Here is a 13,771-nt window from a genome sequence, read left to right as displayed (position 1 = left end):
TGTTTATGGGACATATTGGAGTGCCAACAAAATAATCTCGTCAAAGGTAAGGCATGCATTATATTTTTATTTCTGCGTTTTGTGTCGCACCTGCAGGGTTGAAATATGGTTTCTCTCTTTGTTTACGGAGGTGCTATCCTCAGATAATCGCATCGTTTGCTGTCGCCAAAAAGCCTTTTTGAAGCTGGATTTTTTTAGCTGGATTCACAACAAGTGTAGCTTTAATTTGCATGTGTGATTTAATGAATGTTTGATTTTTATAGTAATTTATTTGAATTTGGCGCTCTGCATTTTCCCTAGCTTTTGGCCAGGTGGACTAGCGTCCCACATATCCCAGAGAGGTTAACATCAACTAATACCAATTGAAGATGCCATTAATAATCCTAACTGGGGCCTCCCAGGTGGCGCAGTGGTTAAGGGCGCTGTACTACCAGAGACTCTGGGTTCGCGCCCAGGCTCTGTCATAACCGTTCACGACCGGGAGGTCCGTGGGGCAACGCACAATTGGCCTAGCGTCGTCCAGGTTAGGAAGGGTTTGGCCGGTAGGGATATCCTTGTCTCATCGCGCACCAGCGACTCCTGTGGCGGGCCGGGCTCAGTGCGCGCTAACCAAGGTTGCCAGGTGCACGGTGTTTCCTCCGACACATTGGTGCGGCTGGCTTCCAGGTTGGATGCTCGCTGTGTTAAGAAGCAGTGCGGCTAGGTTGGGTTGTGTATCGGAGGACGCATGGCTTTCAACCTTCGTCTCTCCCGAGCCCGTACGGGAGTTGTAGCGATGAGACAAGATAGTAGCTACTACAACAATTGGATACCACGAAATTGGGGAGAAAAAGGGGTAAAATATAAAATAAAAAATATATATATAATCTTAACTGACCAGCAACAGGCCAAAGTAGACAGCAGTGTTAAAACTGACAATGTGTTGACTTCCCACAGGAAACAACCCACCATTCATCCCTACTATTCTTACTGTATCAGAAAATTGCTGCTGAGTATCACTCTCTTGCCATTTATCCTGGCTTTTTCCATGTCTCTGTCCAACCCTACTGCGTCAATTTGCTTTGACTATCAAGGCCCCTCCCTGCCTTGATGATGGATCTGACTTCAATTGCGTTATTAACTGAGGGAAATATACCGTTCAATAACACCCACTTCTGTTAGCACAGGATAATTCACTCCATATTTTATTGGCTCAACTGTCAGAGGGTGCCAATGTCATTGTGCTGTGGCATACTACAACGTGAGTGAGTGAGATTGCTAAATCTTCTGTGTCCATTGGAGGAAACACAAACATATTTTAATACCCAGGTTTCAGTGTTTATGGCCTTGTTCTCCAACGTGTCATTTAGAACATAACAGGAGAGCCAATGACTCTTCGCACAATAGAGGAACTGTTGAAGGACATGGCCGTAATGAGCATGTTTCCATCCATCCTTTAAAGTCCCATGGAACAGAACTGCCAGTGTTGAGGAGCGCGGCGTTAGCCAACAGCACCCTTTTTCTCGAAAGGATCTATATTTACAGTATAACACAGAAATAAATATCAAATTACTGGCCTTTTCTGAAACAGAATCTTTCCTTGAATCAAGATATTTGGGGTTCTGTAATTCTCAATAACCCAGCTATTAATGTGTGCTTTCTTGGAAGGCGAATGTAATACCACGGAACCCGGCCAAACTGACCGACTCCATCCCAGTGCAAGCAGCGCAGAGAGAAAGCATTAGGTTTGTGGTTCCCTGATCTTTAACTCTTCAGAAAACGACGGCATCTCCCCTGATCCAAAATGAAGACTGGATCATTGAGGAGAGGAAATGTTTCGTGTTCATAATTTGGGGATTTGAATGAAAAACTTCAGCAGGAGCAGAACAGGGATCGTTTCCTAGGAGTTGATTAGTGGGAGGAGAAGGAAAAGGATTGGAATGTTTGTCTACTAAGGAGGTGTATTCCACACTGAACAACAGTACTGTCATAAATACAACAGAATTAGAGAGCACGGCTACTCTCAATGTTCACTAATTGTAAATATCAAATTAGTATCAAAAACAAGCAGCATTGAAAAACCCAATGGCAGATTGACAATAAGGTGTTTACGGAAACCACTAAATAGGGCCACTTTTAGAAGTGGAAGTTGACATGCAGCAGTGCTGGTTGATGTGGTGTCCCATGATGACCTAGTAAGGGACATGAAAACCCTAAGCTGAATACTGACTGAATGGCCATCCAATGACCTTTCTACCTACAGAACTGGAGCAGGTGACCTCACAGGTAATTCGCCCATGGAGACCCTGGTAGCAGCCAATCACTAACCAGTGTGAGTCATACTGTACAGTACCAGTACCCATGGTCTGGCTCCAGTTCTGAGAGAGTGTAGTGTAACATCCCTGGTTTCACTGCCACAGATTATCATAGAGGACAGTATGGCAGTACTGTAGAGAACATGGACTCTATCTCTCTCTATCTCTCTCTCTCTCTCCCTCTCTCTCTGTCTCTCTCTCTCTCCCCCTCTCTCTCTGTCTCTCTCAGCGTATAGGAGAGAGGGAAACATCCCTCTAAAGTTAAAGTACATGCCTGACTGAGTTAAGGCTTTGACCATAGATGTGGCCGGGTTCATGAGTAAAATAAGAAGAAGAAGTCATGCAAATTGTCTAAAAACATAAGCAGCATAGTTGTTCAGGGACTAAAGAAAAGAAGATCCAGTAATCAGAGACATGCAGGAGCCTGATCATGTTCTCAGTGATAAGCAAGGCGTACCCTGCGGTGCTGTTCACTTCACGTCTCTCTGAAGCTTTGCAAAAAAGACAAGATGAAAAAGACGTGCAAAAGAGATGCTGAAAACAGAAAGAAATAAGACGAGATCCATTACCAAAGCGCCAGAATTACAACAAAGAAAAATGCTTTTAGAGGGGCTGGAGCTAAGTCAGCCGCTCTTAAATAGCAGTGATTGTTAACAGAGCTATTGGATTAAATGCATAGTCAAACCGCACTTTAACAGCAACAAAACATTTCTAAATGAAAGGAAATGTATAAAAGTCCTTGTAAAAAAAAGGCCACGCAGAAGAGCTCTGCAGAATGGCATTTCCAACGAAAACACCGTACATGTAAATGTAAATGTTTGTCTGTTTGTAGCTTGTTCTGACTGTATGAAAACACACACACACACACACACGAACCAAGCAATGGACACAACCAGTTTCCTAAGATGAACAACAGATGTGGCCATCTACAGTATTTTGGTTCAACAACGTTCTCTACAATAATACCATTGGTTGTCTCCTCATTTGCTATATCATTTTTCCACCATACTTTTTCCCCATTAGACTTTAGTGCTTCTGGTAACCTTTCCATAACTTTGGTACAGCCAGCAATGTACGGCATACTTTTAACCAGAAGTTCAATGCAAATCTTACTCTTACATCAACAGAAACCAAGCCATGCTGCAGAAAAGTAACAGTGTTAATTGAGATGAGGATACACCGGACTGGAATATGTTGGAATGGTAACATAATGAACGTCTTGAGCAACCATTGACAATATGTATGGTTATACAATAGAGTTGTGCTCAGTTGGTTAAAGTTTGACTCTGACGTGTACAGCTTGGGTATGGCGTGTGAAGAGCCATTTTTCACAAGGCTACAGGGGTCGGGGCTTAGTAGTGTATTGAGTTCCACTCTAAGGCTACCATTTAGGGAAGGCTACCATTTAGAGAAGGCTGCCATTAAAATGTAACATGTTTTCAATCACAGCTTCAATGACCGATGACTACCATTGCAATCAGGGTGGGAAATGTCCTCTTTGGTCCACCAGTCACTGGTGGATGCTCTAATTTTACCAGCCACTCAATTTGTTTACCAGATAAATAACAGAAAAAACTGTACCCCATCCCGCTTTCACCACTGTAGCATTGAGATGACACTCCCAAATGCTCTGTGTGACCCCCCTCCAATGTGGCTGGTAAGAATAGACATTCTACCAGCCAATGCCAAAATCTACAAACATTTGGCTGGTGGCTGGTGTTAATTTCCCACCCTGATTGCAACCCAGTCCTCCCTGCAAATAAGATTTGAAGCAACTCTTAAAATGTCAGCCTCATGCCTCCCCACAAATGTAGCAAACTTATTTTTGTTTTATTATAATTGGTATTGTTTTTATCTCAAATGGTCCCCACACCCCCCCAATGGTCATGCTGCTCCCCCTATTGTCACCCCCCCCCCCTCAACTCCAATGGACATGTATTTATTCATCACTGCTACAGTTATGATTTCTGTTTCTATTGTTGTTGTTTTTTATTACCATTTTCATTCTTTCATTCCACTCAGTCCTGCATGTTGGAGCTCGGCGCCTAAGATTTTCACTGTACCCTGCAATCAGACCTGTCCATGTGACAATGAAACACTCTGAATCTAAATCTGGCATATATGTCTTTCTGAGTTGAGGAAATTACAGCGTCAGACCTTAGTGCAGCAGACAATGATCTCCCCCTTCAAAGCCAAATCCTCCCCAGCCTTGAGACAGGCCCAAGGTGCCCAGACTGACCTACTCGCAGCTCCTGTCCAAAGACAGTCCTTTCCCCCAGGGCGGAGCAATTCCAGCGGCCGTAGCGGAACTGGTACTGACACTCATTGATGCCCAGCTGGGCGCCCTCCCCCACCACGATGATGGCATCCGGGCGGCTCTGGCAGATGGCCCTCTGACGAGGGGCCAGCCCAGGGATCTTGTTGCAGATGATGTTGGCACCCAATGCCACCACAGAAGACAGGGCCCTATGGATCGGGAGGTAACACACACACACGCACGCACACACGCACACACACACACACACACACACACACACACACACACACACACACACACACACACACACACACACACACACACACACACAGTCAGTCAGGAATAAATTAAACCGAAGCCTTGATGAGCATTCCTTAATTACTCAGTGCTGTTTTACAAAAAATATTACATTTTAATGGATTAGAGGTGAGATAGCAAAGAGAGCATCTGAAACCAATATCTGATTCTGCATATGATTGTAAAACAGATTCAAGGCAGAAAATGATATTGTGTTTATTTTCTTACTGACAATACCTCTTCGCATTGGTTTGGCTCGTGATCGTAGAGAAATGAGTTGGGAGTTTTGCGTTAATTGTTAGGTAACATGGCTAGAATTGTTTCCAGGGATGAGGGAGCTGAACAAGCCTTGCACCGGCACAACCGTGCCTTCAATTTGTAACTGGGCTTCTCAACCAAGACGTCACACACAACTATGTTATCCCGACGAATTTGAGATTGATCTGTTTAAAGCATGCATGCAGTGTACTGCACCGCCGATAAATATATTTCCTGTGTGAGATTTCTTTCCTTTATCCACATTTTGATAGCTATGCTACAGTATGCCTGGCTAATAGCAAGGTTTCCGACACCAGCCTCTCTGCAAGCCCAATGAGGTGCAAGTCCTCGAGGGTTAACCCTAGATCAAGCAGCCATTTAACCCATGACATGACACCTTGGAGCTTCTGCTCCTCAGAGGCTGATCTGTAGCACCTCTGATCACCGCCTTGGGACTTAATATCATCCCTGTTCCTGACACATGTTGGATGGGTTTGGAACAGTCATGTACCAGAAAACAGACGGCTAAACAAATGGGGTTATTTCTCTATCAGAGTGTTTATAGCCATCCAAACCCTGCAGATACATGCCTTTCAAACATGTCAGTAGGAGCCGTAAAAGAGCATGAAGACGAATGCCAGCTTTGATGTCTGACGTAGGCCTTCAAGGGCTTTACCACAAGCAGGGCAGGCTGATGCAGGCAAGTTGTGTGTCAGCGAAAAACGACAGTAGGGGTAGAGACAGAGAGAGGGGGGGTGAAAAGAGAGAAAGGGGAGAGAAGGGGGGAGACAAAAGAGAGAAAGGGGAGAGAGAGGAGAGGGAGAGAAGAGAGAAAGGGGGAGAGAAGAGAGAAAGGGGAGAGAGGGAGAGAAGAGAGAAAGGGGAGAGAGGGAGAGAAGAGAGAAAGGGGAGAGAAGAGATATGGAAAGAAGAGAGAAAGGGGGGAGAGAAAAGAGAGAAAGGGGAGAGAGATGAGAAAGAAAGGGGAGAGAGGGAGAGAACAGAGAAAGGGGGGAGAGAGAGGGGGAGAAGAGAGAAAGGGGAGAGAGAGGAGAGAGGGAGAGAAGAGAGAAATGGGAGAGAGGAGATTGGGGGAGAAGAGAGAAAGGGGAGAGAGAGGAGAGAGAGAGAGAAGAGAGAAATGGGAGAGAGGAGAGTGGGGGAGAGTGCATTTTGTGGATTCCCCTTCAAAACAATTATGGAACAAAACCATACTGCCCCTATGACTCAAACAACCCAAAGAGTGGATGAATATTGATTGTAAATTGGTTATGGCCAACCATGTTCATCTTAATTGTTTGGCTCTCTCCAGATAAAAAATAAACCTTGAATGTAAAACTACATGACATGTTGAAATTAAACCATAACGGCAACCAGTCATCTCTGGCAACAAGAAATACTTCTGTCTAATTCAGGATCTTTGGTACTTAATCTGCACTAGAGGACGTACTATGGATGTGTTGTGGGTAAGCTTCAGTTGCAAAAGTTGTTTAAAATTCTTAAAGATTCAAACATTTAAGCCCAGTGAACTCAAATGAACTGCAAAGGATTTCATTAGTTCAAAAGAGATGATTCAGACATCCCTGCTTGCTTCAAAACTGCTGTGCATCCTAAGCAACATATACCTCTCTGTTTTTCATATCCAAAACCATATGACAAATTAACCTCACCCATGCTTTGATCTTTGCAAAGATAACATAATCACCATGCAGGCATAAAGAAATCAGGTGCATAATCAAAGTCTGGCAAATGCCATTAGAAATCTCTCAAATGTCATTCAAAATCTCAGCTTCATATCCATCCAAAACTGAAATTGAGATATAAAGCAAATCATTTGTGAAGCACAGAGCACTAAAATAACTCTGCATACCTCTCAAACCTGCTGTTCCTTGATGTCTACCAAACAAAACCATCCAAATACTCCACCAACCTTCTCTACTGTAAAATAACCCCCATGGAGTTTGTGGTTTAAATGTATGATGGAATCATATACTGCATTATGCTAATGCAGCAGGGTAGCCTAGTGGTTAGAGCGTTGGACTAAAAGGTTGCAAGTTCGAATCCCCGAGCTGACAAGGTACAAATCTGTCGTTCTGCCCCTGAACAGGCAGTTAACTCACTGTTCTTAAGCCGTCATTGAAAATAAGAATTTGTTCTTAACTGACTTGCCTAGGAAAATAAAGGTAAAATACATTAAAAAATAAAATAACAAATGTTTATGAGGTCAGGTGCACTGTAACTGAAGCTCTAGCAAGGTAAACCGATGCTCTGGATTACATCACGTGACACAGTCAGGAGAACAAAAGAGTTTGGCAGACATAGATCCCAAATATCCTATAACAACAATAATAACAGTAATACCTGTGTGTCGCGTCTCGGTCAGCAAGGAGTCACTGTGCACCTCACTGACTATGAAAGTGATTATGAGGAGCTTAATGACATTGCCATTATTCTCCTGGGTAATAGTATCCTTGCCATTTCCAGCTGCCAATTCCCAGTATCACTGTCTAACATGGGCTTGCAAAAGCAGCAGACAATGCAAAACAGAGCGTTCCTCAGTTAAGCTGTTAAATCCCTGCATCATCAAAGTGCACAAATGCGATTCTGTTTGCTTAGTGACAACTCTGTGTGCACAGTAGCAGTTTGCGACAGAGAGCACTGCAATAGACACAGCTAGGAGCCCCATTGCCTGCTCAAATTAGATATTGTGAATATGTGTTAACCAAAGAATGTGCTAACCAAAAATGTGTTATCCGGTCTTCATGTTGAAAGTGTAAGTACTGTTGGTAAATGTTTTTAAGGAAAAAAGATCTACAATATATACTAAACAAAAATGCTGTATAAACGCAACATGTAAAGTGTTGGTCCCGTGTTTAATGAGTGAAAAAAAAATCTCTGAAATTTTCCAAAAGCACAAAAGCTTATTAGTCTCAAATTTTGTGTACAAATTTGTTTACATCCCTGTTAGTGAGTATTTCTCCTTTGCCAAGATAATCTAACCACCTGACAGGTGTGGTATGTCAAGACGATGATTAAACAGCATGATAATTACACAGGTGCACCTTGTGCTGCATGGGGACAATAAAAGGCCACTCAAAAATTGGCATGCTGACTGCAGGAATGTCCACCAGAGCTGTTGCCAGAGAATTGAAAGTTAATTTCTTTACCATAAGCGCCTCCAACGTCATTTTAGATCATTATTTCAGCACGTCCAACTGGCCTCACAACCTCAGACCACGTGTAACCACGCTGTCCCTGGACCTCTGCATCATCTGAGATCAGCCACCCGGACAGCTGATGAAACTGAGGAGTATTTATGTAATAAAGTCCTTTTGTGGCAAAAAAATATTTCTGATTGGCTGGGCCTGGCTCCCTAGTGGGTGGGCCTATGCCCTGTCATGTGAAATCCATAGATTAGGGCCTAATGCATTTATTTAAATTGACTGATTTCTTTATATGAACTGTAACTCAGTAAAATTGTTGAAATTGTTGCATGTTGCGTTCATATTTTTGTTCATTATAGAAACAATTCTGCTACCAGAAATGTACAGTAGGCTATGTAGGGATGTTAACTATAGCAAATCCAGTGATTCCCACAGTGTATTATTGTGCAGGCAAAATAACCTTCCCACAAACCTTCCATTATAAAGTGGTGGGTTGGATGGGGCTACACACACCAACACACACACACACCTATTCCATCAGAGAGAAAGCCTTTGATATGACACAGCATTAAGCTCACAGGTCTCACTGAGAAATAAGATGTCAGACACAAAGTGCTCCAGTGGCAAATTGCTGGAATATCAATTGTGAAACAAAATAAACCTGTTTTGTGAAAATTTACGATATCAATTAATAATATTTACCTTAAGTAAAAACAAATAGTTCTCTAATGAAAAGCTTTTAAAACGTGTGTAATATATGTAGGCTTTTTTGAAGGCAAGATAAATAAGTAGAACAGCAAAGGAGCTCGTTTTCATGTCTTATTCCACGTTGATTTTATTAGGGTTTAATATGGTAAAAACGTATTTCTAAAGTTCCCCGTTGAAAAACGACATACTGTTCCTATTTGGTGACGTGGTGCAATAAACGCAACTTTAAATGTGTGATTGACCTTAATTGAATATTATTGAATTGAATTATAGCGTACTCTGACTAATCCCTCTGTGTGTGGATGAGTTATTTGCCACCCATGCAGTTCACCAAATGTCAATGTGAGTTACACATATAACACATATAAACATTATTTGCACATGTAATGGGAGAGAAAGGAGCACCTTGGAGGATGGGGATCACAATCCTCTCTTTTCTTTTCCCCCTTTAAAAACATCCTCATCCCTAAAACCTATTTCATTTTCTGTACTGTAACTAAGCATGTTTAAATTATAAATTCAAACAATGGTATGTAGTTTATAATGTGCAAATCCATACTAAACATAGGCATAGCCACTTTTAACTGCAACCATGAACCACATATATTTTAACATCAAGTTTGGGGTCTCCAGTAACATCGAGTTTGGGGTCTCCAGTAACATCACGTTTGGGGTCTCCAGGATGGATTCAACGTATGGTTCAGTAATTATTTTTAAACCGAAAATAAAACGTTATCTTGCGAGAGCAACTGATTCAATGACGCAGGTATTATGACTAGTGTCAATCACGTGCATACATGTCAGAGACCGATGTTTTACAGGCACTTTTCCACATGTGGCTTTAAATTATACCTTGGTAGATCTGCATAAAACCATGGTGATGTAATGCATACATCCGAATCCATATCCACATCTGTGACAGGTACTAATCCAATGCATGCGTAAAAGCTATACATACCTTCGGGGTTTGCTAACATAGGGGGAAAAATGAAATAATGTTCTCTCTCCATTTAATTGTCTTGAACATCTCTGCCACTCTGTGGCCAAATGAAACCGTGTCCAACCGTCATTACAATGTTGTAAGGAGGATTTGGGTCTTTAAGAAGAAGAAATAGACCTAACAAAAAAAGTATTTATATTACCTCATCAGAAGCAAGTCCTGTGTTACAACCTGCCCAGAAAATAGGACTTCGGGTAATTGACATCGACGTAAAACTCGATCCGTTATTTACCACGTGGACCGGAGGGATTCCCCAGCTACCTGAAGCATACATGTATGCTTTGATAACGAATAGATTTTGAATATAATTTTGTCATTTTAAACGGTAAAGTCTTTAGAACACAATCGAATGTCTGGAAATACCCAATATTCTATCAAATTCGGTACGTAAAATGCACACCCAAGCAGAAATGAGCTGACATCGAAATAATGTTGAATCTTCATTTTGATATACCCTAGTTGTCTTAAATGACTTGTTCTATATTCAACGATGTTGTATGTTCTATATTCAACCCGTTTTTAGTAGGGACGTACACTGTGGAAGCAAACAGCCATACCTTAACCAACAACCTGCGCCAATCTTTCCGAGAGAGCTTTAACAACAGAATTATCCAACAAGTATCTCGAAAATGAAATTCATATAGGCCTACTCAGTATGTATTTGAACACAAAAGCACACAAGTGAGCTAACTAAGGGGCCCGTTGATTGGGTCAACTTACAGGTAGCTCCCACTCGTAAGGATGAGGAAGATCTGTGGATAGTAGACTGATAGCAGTACACTGCGCGACGAGAATATGATCATGATGACATTGAACAAATGGCCGCTTTCTGATTGAGTGAAACGAAATAATGTGATAAACTCCTTTTTAATTCCTTGATGTCGCTCGTTTTAGTTCCCCTTTGCTCCAAAATCAAACAGCTGACTCCCCGTTTGCTGCGAAGCGTTTGCGGTGCTCGCTTGAGTGGCGGTGCTATGCAGCTCCTAGCTCCCAGTCCCAGGGCCGTGAGTGTGCAGCGGGCGCGGAGATTGGCTCTGTCATCTCTCAGCGGTAGAGGCTGTTACAGAGTGTGGTTTCCGAGCCGGAATGATGATGGTTTTAGGGATTTTGGATGGCAGAAAAGTGCCTTTCTTCACTCTCATGAGAGTCGTGGCTGCCATTGGGCAGAGAGACACTGCTATCCGCCCACTTCTGCGCCACAACAGGACCATAGGGTGATAGTGATCCGCTGCAACCCTGGAAAGCTGTATTTCATTCATCAAATCAAACTCCAAAGTAAACAAACACTGGCGCACTCACTGACGGTTTCATCTTTAGGACTACTGATTCACACACATCATCAGGTTGGGAAAAAAAACGTCCGTGCGTAATGGCGTAAAGCAAATATATTAAATTGTATTGCAAACATTTTTATCCAAAGCTTGTTAAAAAAGTGAATGTGATCATATCGTTATTTAATTAATATACATACATTGTGAAAAGCCTAATAACTAACTGTATATAAATTATCAATTGATATGATGTGTTATTAATGGCTTCAGTCTATCTATAAAATAGTACTGCAGATTAAGGTGTTAATACCAACAAGCTCTCACAGTCTCACTGCAGAATTAGACGTTTTAATACTCAGGATCCGCAAGGTGCATCTTTGCGTTAAACCCGGTGAATGAAAGGCTCTGTCTGCACAATCGCTTCAGCCCAACGTGCTTTCTTTCACTCGTCACCTGCAGACTCCACTTATTGTGTGTGAATAGGTCATCGTGAAAGATTTTCCCAGGCTGATGGAGGGAGTAGTAGGCGCGGGAATGAGCTAACTGGTTTGGCTTGATGAAACCATGAGATATCTGGTGACGCTTCACTTGGAGTGATTTTTTCCTATTTGAACTGTTTAGATATGAATACCTGTGGAGGTTATCCGTTAGGCCAATTTCACTCAAGGATCACAGCAATGGAACGAGGTGGGGAATGACACCTGTTGTTTTAATATTATGACATGCTATGGATTATTGTATGAGGAGCAACACTAGTCTGAAAGTATTACCTCTGTTGAAATAGATGTGTTTTATTACTATTTTTTATGAACTGGTTGCATATAATTATTCTCTATGAGGTATGGCATCTCTTCTTGTTTTTGAAAACACAGAACATGTATAAATCATCTCTCTTTATGCATCAAGGTGAGCTATTGCAAAACAGGTAAAAACTCAGTCTAGGCTGTGGAATGTGGAAATACAACTCAACCAGGCTGCCGCTATTAATGAAGGTATGCAGCAGTGAGCCGGAGCGGTGGAGACAGACAGCGGGTCAAATTATATCGCTATAGAGCGACAGACCAACCAGACTCTGAGCAGATGAACAAAAACAAAAATTGAATATGGATTAATCTTCTTTGGGGGTTTTTGCAAACCGCTAAATAATTGGACAGCTTTTACGCACGCGTCCAGCAGTTGTCCCTGATGGCTATGGGTGTCCGGTTTATTTGACCACTGACATGGACGGAACACACTGAGTTTTTTTAGTTAGTTTGTTATATGTCATTTAGGTCAAAAGGACAGGTTGGTCGAATTACTGTCCGAATTACACTGCATTTGTATGCATTCAGAATATCCATAGCCGTATGTGGTACAGCGTGTTGTAGGCTATATTTAAAATAATAATACACACAACAAAGCAACATAAACATATTGACAGTTGCAATAAGTACATTTACACTTACCCAAGCCTTAAGTAGATGATGCCAAAACACAAGAAGACGTAAAAACTCCACCTTCGGAGGGGTCTGTGCATGATCATAACCGCTTCTGGGACTGGCCATTCACTAGAATGAAATGGTCACGCTTACGTTCACATTGGCAACACTACAATACCTAACCTTTCCAGATGCAGATAGGCCTGTAACTTCTGTTTTCCAAAATGTAAAATCTAAACACCTTTGAAATATTTAGCCGTCTGAAATCCATTGTCAACGCGTCACAGGTGAGAGTCGCAGAGTGATGTTGATCCAAAACGTGCGTGTTAAAAAACGAAACACTTATGAGAGTGAGAGAGAGGGGTCGAGGAGAAAGATGAGTTCTCGAGTGAAGCGTTCTTATATTTCGTCCTTTGTATCAAAGTAGGGCAAGTTATGTATTCTCACTTGTTCTTGCTAGCGCCAGGTACATTTACACCCGGTGCAATGTCCTCTTTTTCAATAGAATCTCGTCTGTATTGAAGCCGTGACACATCGGTTGCAGTTCCTCTCCCTTGACGACATCTTAAATTCTTTCCATGTAGCTGCAGGTACTCTAATACAGGTAACAAAAGTTCTGTCCACGCCTCCTCCTTTGAACTGGTATGGATATGCAGGGGATGGGACGGGCTTCGGGGTTGAGCTGAACACGTGCAGTTGTTGTACAGTAACACACAGATAGCCGAAACGAAACGGCCTTATATACTGTAGGCTAGTTGAGGTTGCAACCTTGGGTATTGCCCACCAGGCTACCCATCAAGTAGCCAATCAATGGTAGCGATTAGTCCACCAGTTTACATTGTGACTAGTGAGTAGAAGAGTATTCTGCATTTAATTCGTATAGCAACAAAAACAACTTTTATGGCACATTTTGTGAATTATAGACAATATGTAAAGCTCATTAGGGAAATGTATTTCTTATTTTTTGATAGATCAAATCATAGGGCTCGTTTTCAATAAATACGCGACAGATTTTCCTACTATGATGAATGCGTTTTAGAACAATTCATAAAAATGCCTCCTTGAATGTCTGTCCCCTGGGGTCCCTTCCTGCTGTATAATACT

General features: G+C 42.1%; 1 protein-coding gene across 2 annotated transcripts in view; it reads right to left on the bottom strand.

Annotated features, from left to right (window-relative positions):
- The window catches only part of LOC135556566 (protein Wnt-7b), a 65,784-nt gene extending 52,476 nt beyond the window's left edge, over nt 1–13,308 (bottom strand). The window contains exons 1-3 of one of the 2 annotated variants that reach the window (XM_064989869.1): nt 12,909–13,308; nt 12,695–12,796; nt 4,534–4,760 (exon numbers count right to left, since the gene is read on the bottom strand). In XM_064989869.1, the coding sequence (XP_064845941.1) occupies nt 4,534–4,760; nt 12,695–12,771 (304 nt within the window). In that variant the 5' untranslated portion in view covers nt 12,772–12,796; nt 12,909–13,308. Of the gene's footprint in view, nt 1–4,533; nt 4,761–10,698; nt 11,082–12,694; nt 12,797–12,908 lie in introns of those variants that run through there. The other variant, XM_064989868.1, reaches the window with a different exon arrangement.
- Between the last annotated feature and the right edge of the window lie 463 nt (nt 13,309–13,771).

The sequence above is a fragment of the Oncorhynchus masou genome, chromosome 15, assembly GCF_036934945.1.
Source record: "Oncorhynchus masou masou isolate Uvic2021 chromosome 15, UVic_Omas_1.1, whole genome shotgun sequence".
NCBI lineage: Eukaryota > Metazoa > Chordata > Actinopteri > Salmoniformes > Salmonidae > Oncorhynchus > Oncorhynchus masou.
The sequence above is the reverse complement of the archived record's forward strand: the minus strand, read 5'-3'. Positions and strand labels throughout refer to the sequence as shown.